Source organism: Gopherus evgoodei, chromosome 2 (genome assembly GCF_007399415.2).
Source record: "Gopherus evgoodei ecotype Sinaloan lineage chromosome 2, rGopEvg1_v1.p, whole genome shotgun sequence".
NCBI classification, from domain to species: domain Eukaryota; kingdom Metazoa; phylum Chordata; order Testudines; family Testudinidae; genus Gopherus; species Gopherus evgoodei.
In genome coordinates, this window is record NC_044323.1 from 38538901 (window position 1) to 38562682 (window position 23782).

Genomic DNA, 23782 nt, shown 5'->3' on the forward strand with positions numbered 1-23782 from the left:
ATTAAGTGACATATACCCAGATGAATCTAGCAAGTAACCTGTCTCACATGATGCAAAGGAAGCTGTAAAGCTCCCAAGGACCCTGCCAACCTGACTTGGGAGGAAATTCCTTACTAATACTGCATAACTAAAGTGATGGCCTATTTTTAAAAAAATCCAAAGTTGGGCTAAGCAGCCATACACTGGGTTAGCCACAATCTCTTGGATCTGTAAATCTGGGCTGGAATTCTCACAAGAACAGATTTTCCTCCCAACACTTTCAGAGCTTCCTTCTTCTGTAGGGGTGAAAGCAAAGCTCTTCTGAGGTTACTTCAATACTTCCACCTCTCATCCATGCCACGAGGAGGAAGTGAGGAGGAACAAAAATGATAAAAAATACTAAAAAGTGAACCAAACATTTCTAAACCACCTGTGCATTTTAGATCAAATCTGGTTAGAGCTTTGGGCAAGTGGTCTGGTCAGCACTAACTATAAATTAAACTAGTTTCCCTTCTCTGTTAGGTCGCAGTTCCCATGTTTGTTTTGTTTTATTTTTTTAATTGGGTATGCTTATAGCACCTCTACAGGAGGGAGCTGAGAATGCCAGTCCTAATCTCCTTAAAGAAAAAACCTTGTGAAAAATGGTTCCAAAGAGGCAGCTCACAAAAGTCACTGGAACTGTACAGATCGTTTCTTTTTCCTGCATTTTCACAAGACTCATTTAACAGACCATGAAAGTCTAAATGAATCAGCTAATCATTCAGCGGATGAATAACACGGATCATTCCTCTCACTTTCCTGGAAATTTCTATTACATTTGAATTTAGAATTATTGTTATTATTCGTGTTCTTTAATGATGACGTGATTAATAATTAGTGCCAAAATCAAATCATCTGGTTTAGTGAGGTATTTTTTTAGGCTGATATTCTCAGCTCTTGCATCTTGTTGGAGTAGAACTTGATATTTTTTAACAAATTATCAGAGGCAGTGATTCTTCCACTACCTTATGTACAAAATCGAGACTTATGGCACTTCTGACATCTTGCATGCTTGATTTTAGCCCACTATTATGTGATGGAAAACTATCAGCACTGAGCCTGTCTCCTTCATTTCAGATCAACAATGCACAATACGCTATTTAGGGAGACTGGAAGTGGTCCAGGACTGCAACTTCTTTCCAGCTATTTTTAGGCAAAGTTGCAAGATGGCCATAATGAAGAGAGCAAAAGTTAGAAAAAAAACCAACAATCCATGGACATTATTTTGTACCATAAATAACCTCCATTTTCCATTATTATAGGCCTGCAAATAACAAACACAATATATGTACAATAATAAAAGTGAACATTTTAAAAAATAGGTATCAACCATTGTAAATTCACTCTGGCTCATTTAGGACAATTGGAGGTTTTTCAGCAAGAATTATAATACATAAATCTGCAGGTTAGGTTCCAGACTTGATCTTTTTCTATCAAACTTTTCCTCTTTAAAAAGAACAACTGTTTTTGGCTCTGACAAAAGAGTCCAGTACCATTTCTCACAGTTCCCTGAGTCCTGACATACATTAGGGGTGCAAGTCCATCAAGGTGCTGCTTGCCCTCAACTTCCACGGATCTCAGTGGTAGTTTAGGGCACTCAGCCCTTTCAGGATTGGACTCCAGCTGCTCAGCATTTAAGAAATAAAGCTATTTGTATGCTCTGCTCAGATAAGTGTTTTTAGTTAACAACACTCAAGTTAAAAAACAAAGGAAATGGAGTGAAAAGTTTGTGCTTTGTTAGGTTATGGCTTTCATAAAGGTTCTGAATTCAAGGAACAAGCAATGCTCATCCATCACCAGGCAAAGTACACTATGACACGTATAATATGCATTGCACCCTTTAGCTGAGAGTTGTTGCAGGAAACAAATGAAAGGGTGGACATGAACAGTAAGTCTTTTTTAGATCTGGAAAGAGAACTTGTGAGCCCTGGCTATTAACTTCTGCTATAGCCACTACTCAACATTTCCTCCCTGCAAAAGCAATGTTAATGTGTTCATACTCTGGACAGCAACAGCCTTCACTGAGACCCCACAGTGGTAAATTATTCCTGTTAGAAAGAGAAATGAGCAAGTAACCTGGAATAGCTCTAAGCAGCTCCTGTAGGCTGAGAACATGTGGCTGAGCCTCTCCTGGACATTTGGGATGACCAGAGCCGTGCTAAAAACTTTCTACCCCATGCAGCCGGTGCTCTGGGTGAGTTTTCTGATGCACAGGACATTGCCTAAAAAATGTCCTAACCACTTTAAAACACTCTGATTATCTCAGTCTTACAATGCATCAGCAAGCTGTATGGAGGGAGCTGCCAGCTTGATAGTTAATTATTCTTTATTTTATTTAAGGCTTTTGTGAGCTGTTTTAGTGATTTATTCCTCTATGTTCGTTACAGCAGCTTGAATATCTTCTCTATTACACTGCAACCCTGCAGATCTCATTGTTTATTGGGAGAATACAAATGTGACCACCACTGCTCTCACCTTAGCAATTCTAGCTAGGCTATAGATGCCACAACTTCCTCCACAGTGCCAAGAGCAGTGTCATAAGGAGAAAAATCTGGCCTGTTTGCACGATACTTTGTGCTCATGGGTTTCTTTTAACAGCCATCCTCCTCAGTCGTACACATCAAATAATAAAACCACATGCTTTGTGCTACAAAAACAACTTAGACACAACATGCTTTCTGTAGCCCTGAGTGCCCCAGGCTAGGAACAGATGGGAAATGTTGTTTTGGTGAATACAGCAAAATGCAATTTATTTGCCTGTTCTACAATGGTAAAGGAGTCAATAACAAACAAGAACAAGTATGGGAAGGGCAGGCTCCTTCATGACAACATACTGAGACAAATGCCAGCACTCCAGATGTGTTAGGAAAATTAAAAAGCTTGGCCCAAACTGTAGCATAGGAGTGAAGAAAATCAGATTAATGGGCTGCTCCAAAGAGTCTGATCCAAAGGACATTAAAGCCAATGGAAAGAATCCCTTTGATTTTGATGAGTGTTAGTTCAGGCCCTAACTGCATAGAGCAGTCAAGAAAATGGTGCCAAATTATATAGAAATATCCCCCAGGAAGGCACCCGTGCAGAATGCAACAACTGAAGCAGCTCCATTCAGCGCAGCACAGGCATATCTGTCAAGAAGGAGAAATAATCACCGAACAGGAAGTGTGGCTGGGGAAGCCAACCAGTCGCATATCCTGTCTCCTAAAAGGTACACGGAAACAGCACAAAATTCACACAGCCCCAGGCAGTGCCTCTCTTAATTTCCTAACCTGTGCCTCTCTCTAAAACCCCTGTGAAGAGGAAAGTCCCATAGTGGGAAACAGCCTGGGTTCCATTATTTATTCAGCACATTCTTGCCACCCAGGCACCAATAAGACTGAATATTTGTTATGTGGCCCTGGAGTATGAAGTTCCTCACAAAAGACAAACACCTCTCTACACAGCTGAGCTGTGGTGGCACAGGGCCATCATAATACGGCAACTACAGTAATCATCTTACAGCAATCAATAAGGCTGTATTCCTCTAAAATACTATAGATTACTTAAGCACCAGACAATTGCTTGTAATAATTATTATGACAATATAGGTAAGCCGAGACATTCATGATTTCAACCAGAGTCACCTCCCTGGTAATTGCAGCTCTACTAGTCAGCTAGGCAACCAGGGTTTAATCCATTTGACAAAGAAATGCATCTTTCTAAAAATTATTGAATTTGTGTTTAATCATATTTTAGCATGGAGGGAACTCCTAAGGAATTGGAAATCTACTAAGATAATGCTGCAAATCTCATTTATAAGATTTGGGGCCTAAAACTGCTTTGATACTGTGAAAACATAGGTGGCAGGAGGTAGGAAGAGAGAAGTGACATAGAGAGGAAAATGCATCTATCCATCTGTTTTTGCACCATCATGCACTGGGATCTCAACCCAGAATTCCAATGGGCGGGGGAGACTGTGGGAACTATGGGATACCTACAGGATAGCTACCCACAGTGCAATGCTCCGGAAATCAACGCTAGCCTTGGTACATGGATGCACACCACCAAATTAATGTGCTTAGTGTGGCCACGTGCACTCGACTTTATACAATCTATTTTACAAAACTGGTTTATGTAAAATTGGAATAATCCTGTAGTGTAGACATACCCTTCCTGAGAAGATGTTGTTTCCTTTGTAGCTGAAGGGCCACATGTGGAAAAGAGGAATGGGCCCTGGAGTAGAGAGAGGAATCAGGGAACAGCTGCTCTTAACAGCATTTTCCCAATCTTTATGCATTCCTAACATCTGCATAAAAAACAGAGTAGTTAATTCTGCGTAAAAGAGTCTTATCTCCTCTTCTGTACACTTTCACTTCCAATGAAGGGGTTAGAGCACTATTGGAACCAAGAGCAACAGAGTTCCATTATGGGTTAGCTGAGTGGATCATAGAGAGATCACATAACTAGGTGAGGGGTCACAGAACTGTAGCCAGAGTTTCTTGTAAATCTTAATCTCTCCCCCTCCCCCCCAGGAGAATTCCCAGTTCATACTATGCTGCCTCTGTTACCGCAATGCAGAACTGAGCAGAAGGAAGACCAATAGCAAAACTTTCATAGCCCCTGCGGTTTTGGATTATTTTTTTCTCTATATAAGAGGAACACAAAGACCAAAGTGTATAATCTGAGAGTATAACCTATGGAACTCTAGGCTATCCAGAAAGTAAATACAGAGAAATTCAAAAAAATCACTAGGGAATGAGGTTTTCCTTCAATTGGCTTAAATATATAGAGTTTGTAAAGCTAAAAGAAAAAGAGACTATTAAAGAAATTGGACATGTACACCTGTAGTTTAATGAAAACCCCATTGCACCCAATAGATAAATGAGTAATTCTTCATTTTGTAAAGATTTCCCCACAATGGTGCCAAAGGCATCTGCCATGCAAGTGATAGCTCTGTAAAGGAAGATTATCTTGTGCTTCAAATTTTCCTGACCAGATCTTTTTTCGTTTCAGTTTTGTTTATAAAGCAACTTTGCGCCTCTCTCATAATCACTTGGCCTCCTTTAGAGTTCAAAGCATAGCCCAGACAACTACAAGAAAAGCATCCCATGAGTCATCCACGCTCATAAACACTAACATTCTGAAAATTACACAGGATTATGGTGTTGCAGAAGTCGTAATGCATGTGAAAATAATCCTAACTCATATGTAATTGCTTTCTCAGCAGAGCCCATTGTTGAAGTAGTGCTCTTAAAAGAAATATTTGGTATAACATCATAATAAACCAAAGTTACTTTCTGAATTGCCTCACTGCAATTGTCTTTTAATGCAAGGGTGGTTCTAAAACAATATTAACACTCAGATTCAGACAATAAGTCAGAGAGACTAAACTTAAAGTAAACCTTGAACATTTAAATACTTTGGAATTTTAAAATCCATTTAAGAGCACCCTACTGAGGCAAACATTTTCTTCCTTATAAAGACAGTTCTATACAGAATATTTTTAATAATAAATACAGTGTTATTTTCAAAATATCTTACAATATATGGAATTAAAGAGAACCATGAATATTTTTATATAATACCAATACTAATACATATATATGTATATTACATACACTCTCAAAATGCAGCGCTCATTAGCTCATAAAGTTAGTAGAAGCAAATTTTACAGCATAACCTCAATACATATATTCTTTATTTTTAACTTCATATAATGCAAGGTAATTGTAAGTCCTAATACATTGTGTGTCTACTAATTTCACTAGCAAATGTGCACTATTATTTTAAAACAGTATATTCACATGAAAATATACCGGTCCCAAACGTATGACAGGAATTTACATTTTTTTTGTAATTTCCTTATCATTTTTGTTAGCTGAATCCCTCTTAAATTTTGCAGTGAACTCAAATTTGTAAATTGTCCTAGACACTGTAGGAAGACTGACAAGACACCAGGACTTTGGTTTTACTGGTCCACAGCTTTATTAATATAATACATCTGGGCACAATCCAGCAATAACTTCTCTGGTGAAGGTCAACCTTCCTTTGGTTATTTGTTCAACCTCGGGGAGGGCTGCATTCAGCCCCTCTCCATCTTTAACCTGTTCCCAGAATCATTGCTGGGACCTCACTGCACTCCTCTCATAGAAAGGTTGAGGGAAAGGGCAAAAGGGGTGGTGTCCTCACTGTACCAGACATTAGGAACTGTAACCCCATTCCACACCTTATTTAAGAAAACAAATTTCAATTTCAGTTTATCAGGGAACTGGACCCCATATTAAATGGTTACCTGCATTGGCACCTGTCAAGTCAGAACAGCAGGAATACAATATGACCTATCCACTGGATGCCGCACTGCTCAGAGGGAGCCACATTGCCTGGCAATCAGGGGAAAATTCCTTCCCATCCCCGAAAAAACTGCTAGAATGATGCCCACAGCGAAGTTCACAGACACAGTGCTACTCTGATCCCAAGGTGGGGAGAGAGGGGAAGCTTTTGCTCCCAGGCATAGAAAGGCACCCAGCTAGGTGAACTGGCTCATAAGCCCTCCTCGTTGGGTGTATGGGAGCCAATGGCCTTCTACTGCATCCTTCTAACCAGCCAGTCAGCCCTCCTCCATACTTCCCCAAACCCACAAGGAGGTCAGAGAGGAAGGAATAAGGAGGGGCAATCATTAAAGGGGAGAGGCTTTCTTTCCCTGCTGGCTCAGGGAATGCCTCCCTAACTCCGAGGCTGGGTGGGGAGTGGGAGAGGACATTTGTGACCTCCATTCACACAACTGTGAGACAACAGGGAGATGCTCATCTAGGGCAAATTGGAATATCTCAATTTACCAGAGCTATGTCAATTTACAACAGCTGAGGATCTGACCAAGGGTCAACTTCAATGTTGACTCCAACAGGAGAAATTGCTTTGATGAGGAGAAAGCTCTTATTCAAAACCAAATAGCTTAAAAAAACAGAAAAGAGAATTCAGACCTTTACTGGCTTTTGTCCACTTGCCTGAGAATGTTGCACAGGTATGAAAGTTCCCATTTAAACAGAATTTCTATTAAAATTTCAAGAATAAAAATAATTTGTTCATGACTGATTTTATATATAGTGACATCATGGCAAATCTTATCAGTTAAACCACAGAATGCTTAAAATCAGTCATGAGCTCACTCTTTCCATTCTAGCTATTTCCACAGAAAACAAGTCTCTTACACTTACTTGTGGTGCAATTCTTGAACTCAACATCATCTATTGCTGCTCCTCCACCTAGGTCTTTGGCACGAATGCCTTCAAATATGACTTCAAAATTCCTCAGCTTCCCCAAGCGCAATTCTGCTTTCCTCCATTCATCACCAGGGTTCCCAGACTCACTCCATACTTTTGAAAGGCCGTTATCAGTCTGAAGATGAAAGGACATATGTATAGTAAGGTATATATAAAGCACAGATTTCACATAATAGTAATTTAGCAGACAAAGAGAAGGTGCTGGGATATGTCCCTTGATACTCCAGTATTATAGTGAGTTTTGTCAATAAATGATTGACACATGCTTTGCTGGGATAGAGAGGTAAAATGAGTAAGAAGAAGAGACTATCATACATATCACATAAACATCTATAATGGATGGAGCACTAATACACAAATTACTGCGTGTATGACTAAACTTCAAAGCAGTGTATGTTGTTATCTTACACTTCCACACACATGAATCAGTCTCTCTTATCATTCTGAGAATACCCACTGTGATACTTAAAGCTGGTTTGTGTAAATGCTAGTGATCAAAAATGTCAGCAGCAGTACATTCGACTTTATACCCCACTCTGGTGCATTCTTTGTGTTTAGAAATATATTACTGGTTACAAGGGTATTTCTTCAATTTTAAATATAGGGGATCTCTCTCAAATAGGGACTTTTTTTTACAATTGTTACCATGGTAATAAATGTAATAAGAAAACTAACAAAGATAAGAAATCCATAGGTCTACCCTATATGCTTTAAATGGAAACAGTAACATCCTGAATTATGTGTGCCAATGTACATAAAAAATTAGCCTCAAAATCCTGTAGTTAAATCACAGTACACAAGCCTAGCAGATGTACAGCATACATTATGCTTAGTATTTGAATAGAACATAAGAATGGTCATACTGGGTCAGACCAAAGGTCCATCTAGCCCAGTATCCTGTCTTCCAGCAGTGGCCAATGCCAGGAGCCCCAGAGAGAATGAACAGAACAGATAATCATCAAGTGATCCATCCCCTGTTGCCCATTGCTAGGTTCTGGCAAATAGAGGCTAGGGACTCCATCCCTGCCCATCCTGGATAATAGCCATTGATAGATCTATCCTCCATGAATTTATTTAGTTCTTTTTGAACCCTGTTATAGTCTTGGCCTTCACAACATCCTCTGGAAAGGAGTTCCACAGGATGACTATGTGTTGTGTGAAAAAATATTTCCTTTTGTTTGTTTGAAACCTGCTGCCTATTAATTGGTGGCCCCTAGTTCTTTTGTTATGCGAAGGAGTAAATAACACTTCCTTATTTACTTTCTCCACATCAGTCATAATTTTATAGACCTCTTTCATATCCCCCTTAGTCATCTCTTTTCCAAGCTGAAAAGTTCAAGTCTTTTTAATTTCTCCTCATACCGCAGCTGTTCCGTACCCCTAATAATTTTTGTTGCCCTTTTCTGAACCTTTTCCAAATCCAATACATCTTTTTTGAGATGGTGCAACCACATCTGCACGTGTAATGTTGACAGACGCTGGTCGTCGGCCAGCAGGATTAAAGTGGGGATCTCTGGAGCTCAGTGCATGAGCCTCTACTGCAGGAGCTAAAAGCCGACTGGTTGTTAGCTAAAGTTGTACAGCAAACTCATTCATCTCTCTCTCTACGTGGTCTCGGTGCCACTAGATGGGAGAGAACATCACACCCAGAAGGTGTGTGGGTTACACGTTCAGTATTCAAGATGTGGGCGTACCATGGATTTATATAGAGACAATATGATATTTTCTGTCTTATTATCTATCCCTTTCTTAATGATTCCCAACATTCTGTTCGCTTTTTTGACTGCTGCTGCACATTGAGTGGATGATTTTTTAGAGAACTATCCACAATGACTCCCAAGATCTCTTTCTTGAGTGGTAACACCTCATTTAGATCCCATCATTTTATATGTATAGTCGAGATTATGTTACCAATGTATATTACTTTGCATTTATTAACACTGAATTTCATTTGCCATTTTGTTGCCCAGTCACCCAGTTTTGAGAGATCCTTTTGTAGCTCTTCGCAGCTTGCTTGGGACTTAACTATCTTGAGCAGTTTTGTATCATCTGCAAATTTTGCCACCTCACTGTTTGCCCCCTTTTCCAGATTATTTATGAATATGTTGAATAGGACTGGTCCCACTACAGACCCCTGAGGGACACCACTATTTACCTCTCTCCATTCTGAAAACTGACCATTTATTCTTATTCTTTGTTTCCTATCTTTTAACCGGTTACCAATCCATGAGAGAACCTTCCCTCTTATCCCATGACAGCTAACTTTGCTTAAGAGCCTTTGGTGAGGGACTTTGTCAAAGGCTTTCTGAAAATCTAAATACACTATATTCACTGGAGCCCCCTTGTTCACATGATTGTTGACCCCCTCAAAGAATTCTAGTAGGTTGGTGAGGCATCATTGGTGAGGAATATCAATATTATAATTCCTCATATAGTAAAAAATGACTGGAAAGTATTTTTGTGAATAAAATCATGGAATCCATTTACTATATGATTGGTGGATCCATAGCTGTGACTGTTCAAATACCAGTTTTTTATGAAAATGTTGTGGCCCCCAGATTTTCACACAGTTCAGAACAAATGGTTTGTTAGCCAGAAATTTATTTTACAAGCTTTCATTTTGCCAGGTAAGAATGAAATGGGATCCATTTTCTGAATATGCTAGGTATCAATTAGATTTTAAACCTAAAATCTGACAAACTACATTTCCCAATTAGATAAATGTTATAGCTAATATTAGAATGGCATCTGCTAGGATAATCTGTTTTTAATTGAGTTCAAGAAGTGTTAGCTTACTATTTAATGCTAAATTCTTCTCAGGTCACCTTTTAATTCAAATAATATTTCTTACATAGGTGCATTTATTTATTCTTAACTAATCAACAATTTATTAACTCACCCAGAACCACTTTAGTATACAATCAATAGTTTATCAATCAAATGCAACCAAGTTCTTGGCATGTACTGAACAAACCAATACAGTCCGGCAAGCAACTGTCAAAGACTAGGGTTGAGGCTTAGCGGTTATGCCAAGGAGCAGAGCAAATAACCATGATTTCTTATAACATTTACTTATGATTTATCAATAATCAATTCCTTAGTACTGGAAACACATTCCAGTATTTCTCCAAAGAAAAAAGATAAAAGTACCTTCAAGACAAGTGTAAGAGAATGGTTCCTGCTGTATGAATGGATTGGTCCAAAGGGACAAGCTTAGAATATCAAAAGCAATTGCTTAAATTTATGGTTCAACCTCTCTTAAGCCAATTTGCTTGGACTTACAAAAGAGGGCACAGATATCTCATTAGTTCAAACCTAAAATATGGTTACTTGAGGTTTCATTAAAGAATGTAGGCTCAGCAAGATAACTTCCAATATTGTATGTTGAAGAAAAAAGGGAAAATACAATCTTTGAAATGAAATCTCACCACTTCTTATCCTGTTACCCCTGGAATACGGAAGAGTCCTTTCCATCCAGGTGGTGCAGATTTTGGTCACATTGGGGATTCTGTGGCTAGAAGAAAACCTCTGGGGTCCTATGTGGAGCCCTCAGATTTATATACCCTGATTTCGAGCTCTTTGAAGGAGGCTATGCTCTTGATTTCTATTAGATTTGTGCCAACTGAGTGCTCCAATTTCAGCTCTTGGTTTCTCTGCTGTTTTGTTGATATCCAGTAGATGGTACCAGTACGTAACAAATTTATTCAATGCTTCCTTTAGTCGGAGGGTTTAATTCATTTCATAGATTGTATTTTGTTATTTGCACCAACTATTAATATAAATCCTCCCTTTAAAGCAGTGGTTCTTAACCTAGGGTGCATGCATCCCCTGGGAGTGCGAGATGCCCTTTCTGGGGGTGCGAGACATGCCAGAATTTTTTAGAAGGTAAATCATCAAAAACACAAATTAAGCACGTAAGTACAACTACTTTGTTTCATCAAACCAATGTATTTATTAACATTATATGTTTTTAGTGATAACTGCATTAAATTTTAACTGCAAAATTAAAATAAATATATAATTCTATCTCTTTCATTCTATAATTATGATATATCTAGGTTTAAAGAACTGACCTACTTCAGTGATTTTTGAGAAGGGGTGCGAGAACATATTTTTGATAACCAAAGGGGTGCAGGCTGCAGTAAAGGTTAAGAACCACTGCTTTAAAGCAATATCTCTTACATTCTAAAGTTATACCCTTGCTAGAGTCTTCTATCTTTTAACATTCCTTTTTTCATTCTAGTACCATACAATTCCTATTGCTTCTGGAGTGCAACAATCATTAATCAGAGAAAACAAACAAAATTCCTTATGATCTTCTAAATCTTGTAGACATGCAGTACTTTGATTTGATTGATTTGATAAATCTTTGATTATATCTGACATTCTTCACATCTTTCAAGGCTTATCATAGGATGTGAGACATTACATTAGAAGAACAAGATAGATTATTCACATATAGAGATTTCTATCTGATTCACAAAGCAAACAAATATATTCTTTCCAAGTTGGTGTGAAATTATATATATATGTACAGCGAGAGAGAGAGAGAAGGAAGGAAGGAAGGAAAGAGAGAGAGAGAAAGTTCCTGAGGTACCAGGAAGTTTGATCTTTGGCGCTTTCAGGTTTTTGGATCATCAGTCAGGCTAACCCTAAATAATTTAAACCAACATATTTTTCTCCACTTCTCTAGTTCTTAATTAACAAATACGAGACAATGGGGTACTCTGCACTGGAAGGGGGCATTTACACTTGTCTGTTGCCTCATAGGGATTCTTCTTTTCTAAACCAAGAGAGGTGGAAGTTTCATCCACAAGTAAGTTATGGAAGTCCTTAGCTTGTAAAACTAACAGTAGCTGGGAAATTTCTTATCAGAGTTTTCCTTTCCTAGGAATTTTATATTATAGTTTTAGCTTGATTAATGCTACACAGACAATATGTTCCACCTCTTGAGATGAGCCTATTGAGTCTCATTGTCTTTAGCTAAGGATTGGATTGTGCATATCAATCAATGAGACTCAATAGGCTCATCTTGAGAGGTGGAACATATGGTCTGTATAGCATTGCCACCAGGTAGTTACAAGGGCAGAGAGACAGAGAACTTGAGTTGTCAGCAACATATATTCAAGCCATATTTTAATGTCTATCCACCTTAAAGTTATTTGTTATTCTCCAATTTAAAAAAAAAATTAGTCATCTAATCAAGCTGAACAAACATCATGTGATGTAGGTCATCGGTTGAATATGATCAATAATGAAGAATCACAGCAAACAGTTTGCAAACAAGCAAAATCTAAAAGGTATGGAGGCAAAAGTAAAGGTAGGCAGGGAAGCAAAAAGATGAATAATATCTCTGTATATGCTGTGACTGTTGGGAGCATGCTTATGTGAATAATACTGCATCATACAATGTTATGGCAACTGAGACCGGTAGAGAAGTGAAGCGGAGCACTTTGGATATTACATAAGCAATGCATGTACACAAATATTTTATTCATCGGTTTTACAAATTACCTAATAATTTAAGCATGAAATTGCTGGTACCTGTATTAAAAGGATGTTCTGAGACACAACACACATTGAAAAAACTGATGTGCGACTAAGTGATTGACTCCAACAGCATTGAACTGATGGCCCTATACATAGTGTCTCATTATTAGCTAGCTCTCATGGGTCATGTAATGACTGCGCATAGACACACACTGCAAACTTCGCCTCTGACCCTTTGTAATGTCTCATTGATTTAGAACCTATGGCATGATTAAAGATAAAATAACATACAAAGGCCTCTCATTGGTACTTAGCAATATAAATGAGATGGATGTTGATTGAAATCAATTATGACTTACATAACTAATTTGCTTACAATGAAACTCCTGTACTCATTCTGTTTCTCTGCCTTCAAATGTTATAGATCCATTCAGCAGGTGTGTCAAGCCCCCTTTTCGGCATACAAGCAACAGAATTAAGGGCGATGGGAATTCTTTAGTCAAGTGAATGTGGGTCTCTCTCTAACGGTTCCTTTGGAGCTACAGCCTGAAAGCAGAAGTGTATATTAAAATGTTCCTTTTTGGGGGAACTAAGGTGAAGGATTGAAATCAGGAGTAAAGATTCTAGGATGACCTGGGACTTCTAGTGGGTAAATGCAATATAATGAACATTGATTGAAACAAAGTTTGTAAAATTGATTGTCAAATCTAATTTTATTTCATTCATGTATTATTTTTTATTCATAAAATACATAGGCAACATTATGTGGTAAAGGTTTCAATAACTCCAAAATATCCATCCCTTTGATTCTATTCTCCTTGAACAATCTCTAAAACAGGATTACAATTTATTAGGGTTAATTGGTTTAAAATTTGGAAATCACTCTCATCTATCCAGCACACAAATAAAATGGATGAACACCAAGAGTAGCATTTGGCTTTTAGTTTTACAGCATAGTAGATAAAACATAACAGAAGCATTCTCTGGCATTTAAGTGCATTTAATCGTTTTGTTGTGTCTGCACATACATGCAGTCTGCCCTTGAAATCTCTTTGGTATGGGAAAACTTCCCCAACATTATTAGAAAGAAACCACTCATTAATTGTACAAAAAAGAAGTAGAGTAACATCTATTGATTGGGGAATTAAACACAGCCTTAAAATGAAGCGGATATTAAAAATGCTAAATGATGATAGAATTCCTATCAATTTAAGCATTTAATTGAAATAAAGTAGAAATATCCAATACCTCTGGGCATTGCAGAATTGGGAGTCTTAATATGGTAAAGATTTAAGCATGTGCTTAACTTTATGCATATGAAAGTCAATGGATCAATTATCAGTGTGTAAAGTTGAGCCTATGTAAATTCATGCAGGATCAGGGCCTAAATGTACCCCATTTAACCATATCAGGGGCCCAAATTTATCACTCCTTATTCAGTCAAATTCCTATTGATTTCAAGGGCATTTTGACTAACTATTCCATTTTTTTCTCTTCAGGTTCTGATGCCACGCTCATTACCATAGTATGTGCAAAAGCAGTGCTAAAAGTAGTGGGTGAAATTGATTAAACATTTTCATAAAAACGCGTGCAAAATTTGTTACCAAGCCATTTTGTATGATGTCACAGCCTCAAAGTGTTGATTCTTTGGGCAATCACAGAAGATGTAATACTTTCACACTGAGGTGTGCACCAGGGCCAGTGTAACCATTTAGGCTACCTAGGCAGTTGCCTAAGGTGCTAGGATTTGGGGGGGCGCCATTTTCTTCAGCAGCGACCGGAGCCTGGATCTTTGGCCACCCCAGTCGCTGCTGGCATTTAGGCTAAGGGAGCTGTGGCAGGGGAGCGTGTGGAGGGACGCCTGCAGCAAGTAACGGGGGGCGTGGCACTCAGGGGAACTCCCCGCCCCAACTCACCCCTGTCCCATCTCCTCCCCGAGCACGCCATGGCTGCTTCACTTCTCCCGCCTCCCAGGCTTGTGGCGTCAATCAGCTTAGGTACCACAAGCCTGGGAGGCGGGAGAAGTGAAGCAGCCACGGCATGCTTGGGGTGCTCGTGCTCATGCGTGGAGCAGGGGTGAACTGGAGCGGGGGCGGGGTGCCTCGGGGCGGGGTGGGGTGGGGTGGGGAGCTGCCACAAGGGGGGTGCCTCAGGGATGAGGGGGGGAGCTGCCATAAGGGGTGGGTGGGCGCACCTCAGGGCAGAGGTGTGAGGAGGGGGCGCAATGTGGAAGTTTCACCTAGGGCGCGAAACATCCTAGCACCGGCCCTGCTGTGCACATATGCAAAAATACCCTTTTGCTCAAATTTTTTCACATGTACATTTTGTAAAAGTGGAGGAGATGTATCCTCCTATCTCAAAAAGCCAGAGAGACAGTCATACAGGGTGCCAGGAAACTAGATTTCCATTTCTGTCCATGACTTGACTTGATTAAATGATTTTCTGCATATATATTATAGTAGTATCTTGCACACAGCATGTAGAGCTAGCTAGCACTTGGCCTACCACAGCTGCACACAGGAAACTAGAAGACAGTGAGACACACCCTCCTCTACACAGCTGCATTTACGACTGTTTAACCAGAGCTTCAGGTCCCCTGAACAACGCAGCCCTTGCACTGTGGCTGCCACCAACTGGAAGTGAACGGGCAAAAAAGGGATGGAAGCAGGCAGATAGAGAGAGCTTCCTTGTCTCTGCTCCCTTTCCCCTCCCAACATATGCCAGTCAGTGAAGCTGGCTCAGTGTGAGGTAGGATGTAAGGTGCACCTTTTTTCTGGTCTGTACCTGGCATCAGCAGTTCACAGCTCATTCTGACTATATTCTGGATTCTCTTTAGGAATTATTGTTTTGTTTATGGCATTCTCCAGCCATTCATTCTGTTTAGGCACCAGCATTTCTTTTTTACCTTCATACTGTGTGTTTTATAAAAACAAACATAACTCCAGGGTGAAATAAACAAATAATCTATGCTTTGCCTTTGACCTTCCTATTGCATCTAGTCATCCTGTGACCCTTATGTATTGAATGTATACATATGTGAAAAGCAACAAAGAGTCCTGTGGCACCTTATAGACTAACAGACATTTTGGAGCATGAGCTTTCGTGGGTGAATACCCACTTCGTCGGATGCATGTAGTGGAAATTTCAAGGGGCAGGTATATATATGCAAGCAAGAAGCAGACAAGAGATAACGAGGTCAGGGAGGATGAGGCCCTCTTCTAGCAGCTGAGCTGTGAAAACCAAGGGAGGAGAAACTGGTTTTGCAGTTGGCAAGCCATTCACAGTCTTTGTTTAATCCTGAGCTGATGGTGTCAAATTTGCAGATGAACTGAAGCTCAGCAGTTTCTCTTTGAAGTCCGGGCCTGAAGTTTTTTTGCTGCAGGATGGCCACCTTAAGATCTGCTATTGTGCAGCTAGGGAGGTTGAAGTGTTCTCCTACAGGTTTTTGTATATTGCCATTCCTGATATCTGATTCGTGTCCATTTATCCTTTTCCGTAGAGACTGTCCAGTTTGGCCAATGTACATAGCAGACGGGCATTGCTGGCATATGATGGCGTATATTACATTGGTGGACGTGCAGGTGAATGAACCGGTGATGGTGTGGTTGATCTGGTTAGGTCCTGTGATGGTGTCATTGGTGTAGATATGTGGGCAGAATTGGCATCAAGGTTTGTTGCTGGATTGGTTCCTGAGTTAGAGTTACTATGGTGCAGTGTGTGCAGTTACTGGTGAGAATATGCTTTAGGTTGGCAGGTTGTCTGTGGGTGAGGACTGACCTGCCACCCAAGGCCTGTGAAAGTGTGGGTTCATTGTCCAGGATGGGTTGTAGATCCCTGATGATGTGTTGGAGGGGTTTTAGCTAGGGACTGTATGTGATGGCCAGTGGAGTCCTGTTGGTTTCTTTCTTGGGTTTGTCTTGCAGTAGGAGGTTTCTGGGTACACGTCTGGCTCTGTTGATCTGTCTCCTTATTTCCTCATGTGAGTATTGTAGTTTTGAGAATGCTTGGTGGAGATTTTGTAGGTGTTGGTCTCTGTCTGAGAGGTTAGAGCAGATGCAATTGTACCTCAGTACTTGGCTGTAGACAATGGATCGTGTGGTGTGCCTGGGATGGAAGCTGGAGGCATGAAGGTAGGCACAGCAGTAGGTAGGTTTTCAGTATAGGGTGGTGTTGATGTGACCATCACTTATTTGCACCGTAGTGTCTAGGAAGTGGACTTCCTGTGTAGATTGGTTGAGGTTGAGGCTGATGGTGGGGTGGAAGCTGTTGAAATCATGGTGGAATTTTTCCAGAGTCTCCTTCCCATGGGTCCAGATGAAGATGTCATCAGTGTAATGTAGGTAGAGAAGGGGCGTGAGTGGATGAGAGCTGAGGAAGCGTTGTGCCAGGTCGGCCATAAAAATGTTGGCATATTGTGGGGCCATGCAGGTGCCCATAGCGATGCCACTGATCTGGAGGTATATATTGTCATCAAATTTGAAATAGTTGTGTGTGAGGATAAAGGCACAGAGCTCAGCAACCAGTTGTGCTGTGGCATCATCAGGGATACTGTTCCTGACAGCTTGTATTCCATCTGTGTGTGGGATGTTTGTGTAGAGAGCCTCTACATCCATAGTGTCTATGATGGTGTTTTCTGGAAGGTCACCAATGCATTGTAGTTTCCTCAGGAAATCAGTGGTGTCACAGAGATAGCTGGGAGTGCTGGTGGCATAGGGTCTGAGCAGAGAGTCCACATAGCCAGACAGTCCTTCAGTGAGAGTGCCAATGCCCGAGATGATGGGGCGTCCAGAATTTCCGGGTTTGTGGATCTTGGGTAGTAGATAGAATAACCCTGGTCGAGGCTCTAAGGGTATGTTGATTTGTTCCGGTGTTAGTGTAGGGAGTGTCCTAAGTAGATGGTGCGGTTTCTTAGTGTATTCCTCAGTGTGATCTGAGGGAAGTGGTCTGTAGAATTTGGTATTGGAGAGTTGTCTGGTGGGCTCCTTTTGGTAGTCAGACATGTTCATGATGACAACAGCACCTCCTTTATCAGCCTCTTTGATTATAATGTCAGGGTGGTTTCTGAGGCTGTAGATGGCATTGCGTTCTGCACAACTTAGGTTATGAGGCAAGCAATGTTGTTTTTCCACAATTTCTGCCTGTGCACGTCAGCGGAAGCATTCTATGTATAGGTCCAGACTGTCATTTGACTCTCAGGAGGAGTACATGTGGAGTTTTTCTTCTTGTGCTGTTGGTGGAAGGGTAACTGTGTATCAGTGGGCTGTTCAGTGTTATACTGAAAGTATTCTTTGAGTCGGAGACGGCAAAAGTAGGCTTCCAGATTGCCGCAGAACTGTATCATGTTAGTGGGGGTGGCAGGGCAGAAAGAGACTCCCCGAGATAGGACAGACTTTTCTTCTGGGCTGAGTGTGTGGTTGGATAGATTGATGATATTGCTGGGTGGGTTAGGGGTACCACGGTTGTGGCCCCATGTAGCAGGTAGGAGTTTAGACAGCTTACAGTCCTATTTCCTTTGTAGAGAGGTGAAGTGAGTAATGTAGATCTCCTGTCTTATTTTAGTGAAGTCCGTTTGTATGGAAGTTTGATTATTTATGAGAGTCTCCAGGTTGGAGAGCTCTTTTTTGTTTTTTTCCTGTTTGCTGTATAGGATGCTGATCAGGTGCTTCCTCAGTTTCTTTGATAGAGTATGGCATAATCTCACTGTGGTCTGTGTAGTATGTAGATAGCAGTGGATTTTTTACCTTTAGTCCATTTGGTATGATGTCCATCTGTTTGCATTTGGAAAGGAAGATGATATCTGTCTGTATTTCTGCAAAGACTGTGAATGGCTTGTCAAATACAAAACCCGTTTCTCCTCCCTTGGTTTTCATACCTCAGCTGCTAGAAGAGGGCTTCATCCTCCCTGACTGAACTAACCTCGTTATCTCTAGCCTGCTTCTTGCTTGCATACATATACCTGCCCCTTGAAATTTTCACTACATGCATCCGACGAAGTGGGTATTCACCCACAAAAACTCATGCTCCAAAACGTCTGTTAGTCTATAAGGTGCCACAGGACGCTTTGTTGCTTTTTACATATCCAGACTAATACGGCTACCCCTCTCATACTATACATATGTGTATTGACATAAAACAATGCAGCAAATATGACAATAAGAAGAAAGCTGACTCAGTCCAGAAAAGGTTGCAGATCACTGAGAGAGACTTTTTGTTTCTTTGTTGTTTGTTGTGAAGCTATTTTTGTACTGACACATGCACATATTGAGTTTATCTGAACTGCTGCTTCAACCTGGGCTGATGGCGAAAGGCCCAGGCTAACCATATGTTCCATTAGAGTAATAAAGGATGTTGAAGAGTTGTTATTTCTGGTACTAATACCAGTGCTGCTGCTTGTGTGTGTGTGGTGATCACTCTGGTTGTTACTTTCCCTATCAGCGTGGAGCAATGTAAAAGTACATTCACAGCACTTCTCAAACTCTGCTTTGTGAGTTTGTGTAATCTTGTCCACCTGTCATTTATTCCTAGCTCCCACCACACACCTCTTCGGCCTCATAGTACCATCCTTCTTCTCCTTCCTCCTTCCTTTCCCCCACAGGCTTCATTTCCTCCACCTTGTCACTTTCACCCCTTTACAGTTCCCACCAGCCCTACTTCCACCTTCCCCTCTCTACCACTATCAATCTAGGTCCTACATCTACTTCCTCCTCCTCAATTCGGGTGACATTTGCCACATCCCTGATATCCCTCCATCCTGAACCTCTCCGTCTGCCACATCAGTCCCACCACCATCACCTCTGCCCCTCTCGTGACACCATTCCCAACCTCCCATCCATCCCTCTTCATCTTCATTCCTGCTCTTGCTGTCTCTAAATCACCATTCCATCTCTACAAAGTTCACAGCCATTCATGACCTTTTCAGAGCTCACTCCCTCCAGCTCCTGGCTTTTGCAGTGTCCTGGACTCCATAGTTTGAACTGACTTCTGCAGCTGTCCTCTGTCACGGAGGCCTGTCCTTTCACATTCCTCACCCTGGAGCATGTTCTGTCACTTGGCCCATCTCTGACTTCCAGTCTATCAATGTTGATGACCTTTTGTCTGCTTTCAGCCCTCTCCTCCCTTCTCTTCCTTCCTTTTTTTTTTCATTCCTCACTCTCCTCCACTCTTGACTCTTTGGTTTCCTTTGCAATGTCTTCCATGCCAACCCACATTCCTGGTTCAGACTGAACATCCACTTCATCTGCTCCTGCACTCACACTGTGAAGAATCATGTGGATAAATCTGTTGACTAAGCTGACATCCTCCACTAAAATTTGTTCTCTCCTTCATTTATTCCATATTTCTAGCTAACAAACTCCACTTCTCCAGTTTAATTGAATTCCAGGTCCCCAATCCCAGCTGTCAACTTTTACCTCAGTCCTCAAATCCTCCATGACCCCACTTCCCTCTCTGCACAGGATCTCAGTGATTCTTTCCAAACATTTCTCTTTTCGGTATTTTCTGATAAAAAATTCTTGACCAGCTCTAGTCAAGGCATCAGCAGCAACAATAGAGTAGCAACTGACAGTGGTTTCCAATAATAGTACTCGTGACTTCCAGTCTGCCAGCATCCAGTCATGCTAAAGGACAGCTGCCCCAAAACAATGGGAGAATTACCTTTAGATATATTGCAAAAAGTTTAGATTTGTATATTTTCACATCTAGACTTATTAGGAAATTTATATTCTGAGTATACCTCATCTGTGAGGGTTTTCTGAGAGGAATCCAAAACTTCCTCTTGTGGTTTGATGGGAATTATTTTATAGTGATTTCACCAAACTTAAAGTCAGATTTTCCTCAGGTTTGTTTTCATCTGGTGAATTTAAGGTGCTTAGAACTCTCCTTGATCTCAGCTAAAATAACTCCAGAAGAAATAACCTCTCATTAGGCTCAAACTCCTCTTGAAGTTCCCAATTGGATTATCCTTCCACTGGGAATAAGAGGTACAAGGGTGAGGATTTCTTACTACCTTTGTTTGATTGCCTTTTCTTTTCTAAACCAGATTTATTATTTTTCCTGTTTAGTAAAGACTATGCAATTGTTTAGACTGATGTTATAATCTGTTCATAATAACATTAAGTGCTGACCTCAGATGCAGAGGAATAAGTGATTTTTCCTTACACAACAATACATAGTAACCTCCTAAGAGATTTTAATTCTCTGGCACAAGGACACACCAGATATTCCAGACTGAATATAAAAGTCCTGCTTTGAAAAAACTGCCTTGATAGTACAATAAAATATTGTTGAATTCCCATTGTTTACTGCTGTCATGTCTCTCCTTCTCTCCCCATAACATGGTGATAAAGGAATTCAAAATCTTTCCCCACCTCATTTGCATCTGATATCTACATCAGCTGATGCACAGGAAATGAAACTGGATTTTACCAACTGGATGGAGGCAATGAAAACAACTGCTAAATATTCCTGGTCTCCCAAGAACAAATATCCTCTTCTAGGCTTTTTCATCAGGGATAGAAATCTTTCAAGAGATTAATCATGAAAGTCTCAAAATATACATTATTCATATTTATAAAGGGTCTTCCGGGTTTCCTTTCATACTATTGAAAGGCATCTCAGTGCCCTTTTAACCAATGAGCAATAGGCTCCTACCCACTCCTCCTTCAAGTTCCTTTTGAAAACATACTTTTTCCAAGAGGCCTGCAAATCCTAGTCCTTTACTCCAAAGATTTTACCAAATGATAAATATCACCAAAAATGTAAAACAACCCTTGCCTCCCCCCCAAAAAACCAAGTCAACTGTGGAACTAACACAATGCTTATTTAAATATCACTGTCTATTAATCCCCTGTCCTTTATATATTTCTTAACTCTTTGGAACGATGTCTTCTTACTTTCTGCACAGCACCTCACACACTTTTCATGGTATGGTATCAATAAAAAACAGTTTATGTGAAGTCCTAGTGACTGCTCACATTTACTCTGCTTGCTGATATTATAAACGTAATTGAGGTTTTCCAATAGCTGACCTGGTTGGTTGAGGCTGGGATCCCCTCAGTGAGATTCAGGTGTCTCACTTCTCAGCAAGGAGCAGAATAGAGACCTATGCTTCTGCGGTAGCCAATCCAAGATGTGGGAAAATGAGGAACACTCAGTTTTTGTTTGTCTATCCATTTTCATAGCCCACTAGGCAGATGCAGCTCTGCAAATTACATAAGCATCAGTGGATTCTAGCTGAGATTTCCAGATGTGTCTAGTGATTTTCGGTACCTCGGGTTTTATGTGACCATGCTGTCATTGCTTAAAGAGTCCTGATTTTCAGAGAGTGCTGAGCTCTTGACATATGAAACTTAGATCCCGCAAAACTGTCAAGCTGGCTATGCAAAAACTGAGGTACTCAGAATCACAAGTCAGCTTTAAAACCTGGGCCTGCTAGGGATTAAATCCCTAAAGCCTGGTTTGAAAAATGTGCCACTTAATTTCTAGATTAAAACACAAAATAAAACAGAGGGCTTCAAGTCCTTTTTGAAAACACATAATAGGTTCTGCCTCTCTTTCCATTTCTCATTATTTTCCTCTTAAAACTCAACCATCTTAATAGATAGTTATAGACATCTAGTCTTCCTAAAAGAATAATGTTTAGAGTACTTTAAATGGCCCAATCCTCCAAACTTTCCAGAGTTAGGCTTTCTATTGGCTTCATGTGAGGAAGGCTAACTCAACTAGATCCAAAAATTGTTCACTCATGAGATGGGCCAATACTAGAACTTTGAATCCAACACGAGACCATTCCCAGACTTGCACATGCCCCTGTGGTTTTCATTTTGGTCTGGGCTAGAGCTGAAACAGGAAAGAGCCTGTTTTCTATCTCTGGTTCAATAGCAGCAGATATCTCACCTAAATAACTGACCTCTCGAAATGTCCACCATTCAAGATGCTGGAAAACTGAGAAGAGCAAGTGACTGCACAATAACAGCATTCTAAATGTTGAGAGCATTCCTCACTCAGGTATGGAACAGATGGCTTTTTTTTCCTTAATACTGTTTTGTCAGTAATAGTCTTAGAACGCCAAATGGGAGAAAGAATCCCAAATGGTTTAATAGAGAGGAATAATCTAAAAAGAAAAATAAAACAAGATCTTTTAGGAAGCTCATGACAGTAAGAAAAAATGAGAGCAGACAGTAAGGTCACGAGAAAGATGTGAGTTATGAATGACTGTGCCTATCCTCTGGATCACTGTCATTCAGTAGGCTCATAACAATTCAATACAAACAGCTCAGTAGCATTTTATGACAGCATTACTAACAGTAACTCATCTCAGCTTTGATGTGCTATTTTATTTTGGGGGAAGACAAGCACTATATATAATTTGTTAAGTATGTAAATCAAAATAAGTCATTAAATTTAATCTTGTTAATCATGTACAAATACCATGAGTACAGCAATAGTTGTACAGTATATGTAACTGTCCCTTTGAAAATTTGTCCCTCTTATTTAGTGAATCCACCAACAGGAACCTGAAGACTGATATCAGAGGAATCTACTGAAAATTAGTATTAATTATCTAAAACTGGAGCTTTACATCAAACTCATAAACCAGTCCAGGTTCAATTCCAAAAACAATTTCATTTGGAAGAACTACAAGAGAGACAAAGAGAAACAATTTCAATAAATGTGAAAGCTTTAAAGGCTAAACTTTTTATTTACTTTCACCAAGCAGGCTAAAAGATTTGAAAATATTCAAAAAATGTAGATGGAAAAAATATCTTACACAGATATCAACATGTGCTGGGGTGTACAAATCCCAGACTTGGCAACAAGGGGTTAAGGGATTACTTTGGGCTCAGCTAGCCCTGCCCACCTACCCCACCTGCAGAAAATGCACCATCTGCTGGAAGAATTAAAAGGCATGAAATTAGCTCACTTGGGTGGCAGAGCTGGAGGTGGGCAGACCTGCAGCCTACAGCTGCAGCACACAGACCAGAGAAGGCTCTGATGCAGCTACCCAGAGGAGCCCTCCC

The 23782-nt window shown here is 40.3% G+C and overlaps 1 protein-coding gene across 1 annotated transcript in view; it reads right to left on the bottom strand.

Annotated features, from left to right (window-relative positions):
* MALRD1 (MAM and LDL receptor class A domain containing 1) overlaps positions 1-23782 on the bottom strand; it is a 438556-nt gene that overhangs the window by 126735 nt on the left and 288039 nt on the right. The window contains 1 exon segment of the mRNA XM_030549280.1: positions 7209-7389. Within this exon segment, the coding sequence (XP_030405140.1) occupies positions 7209-7389 (181 nt within the window).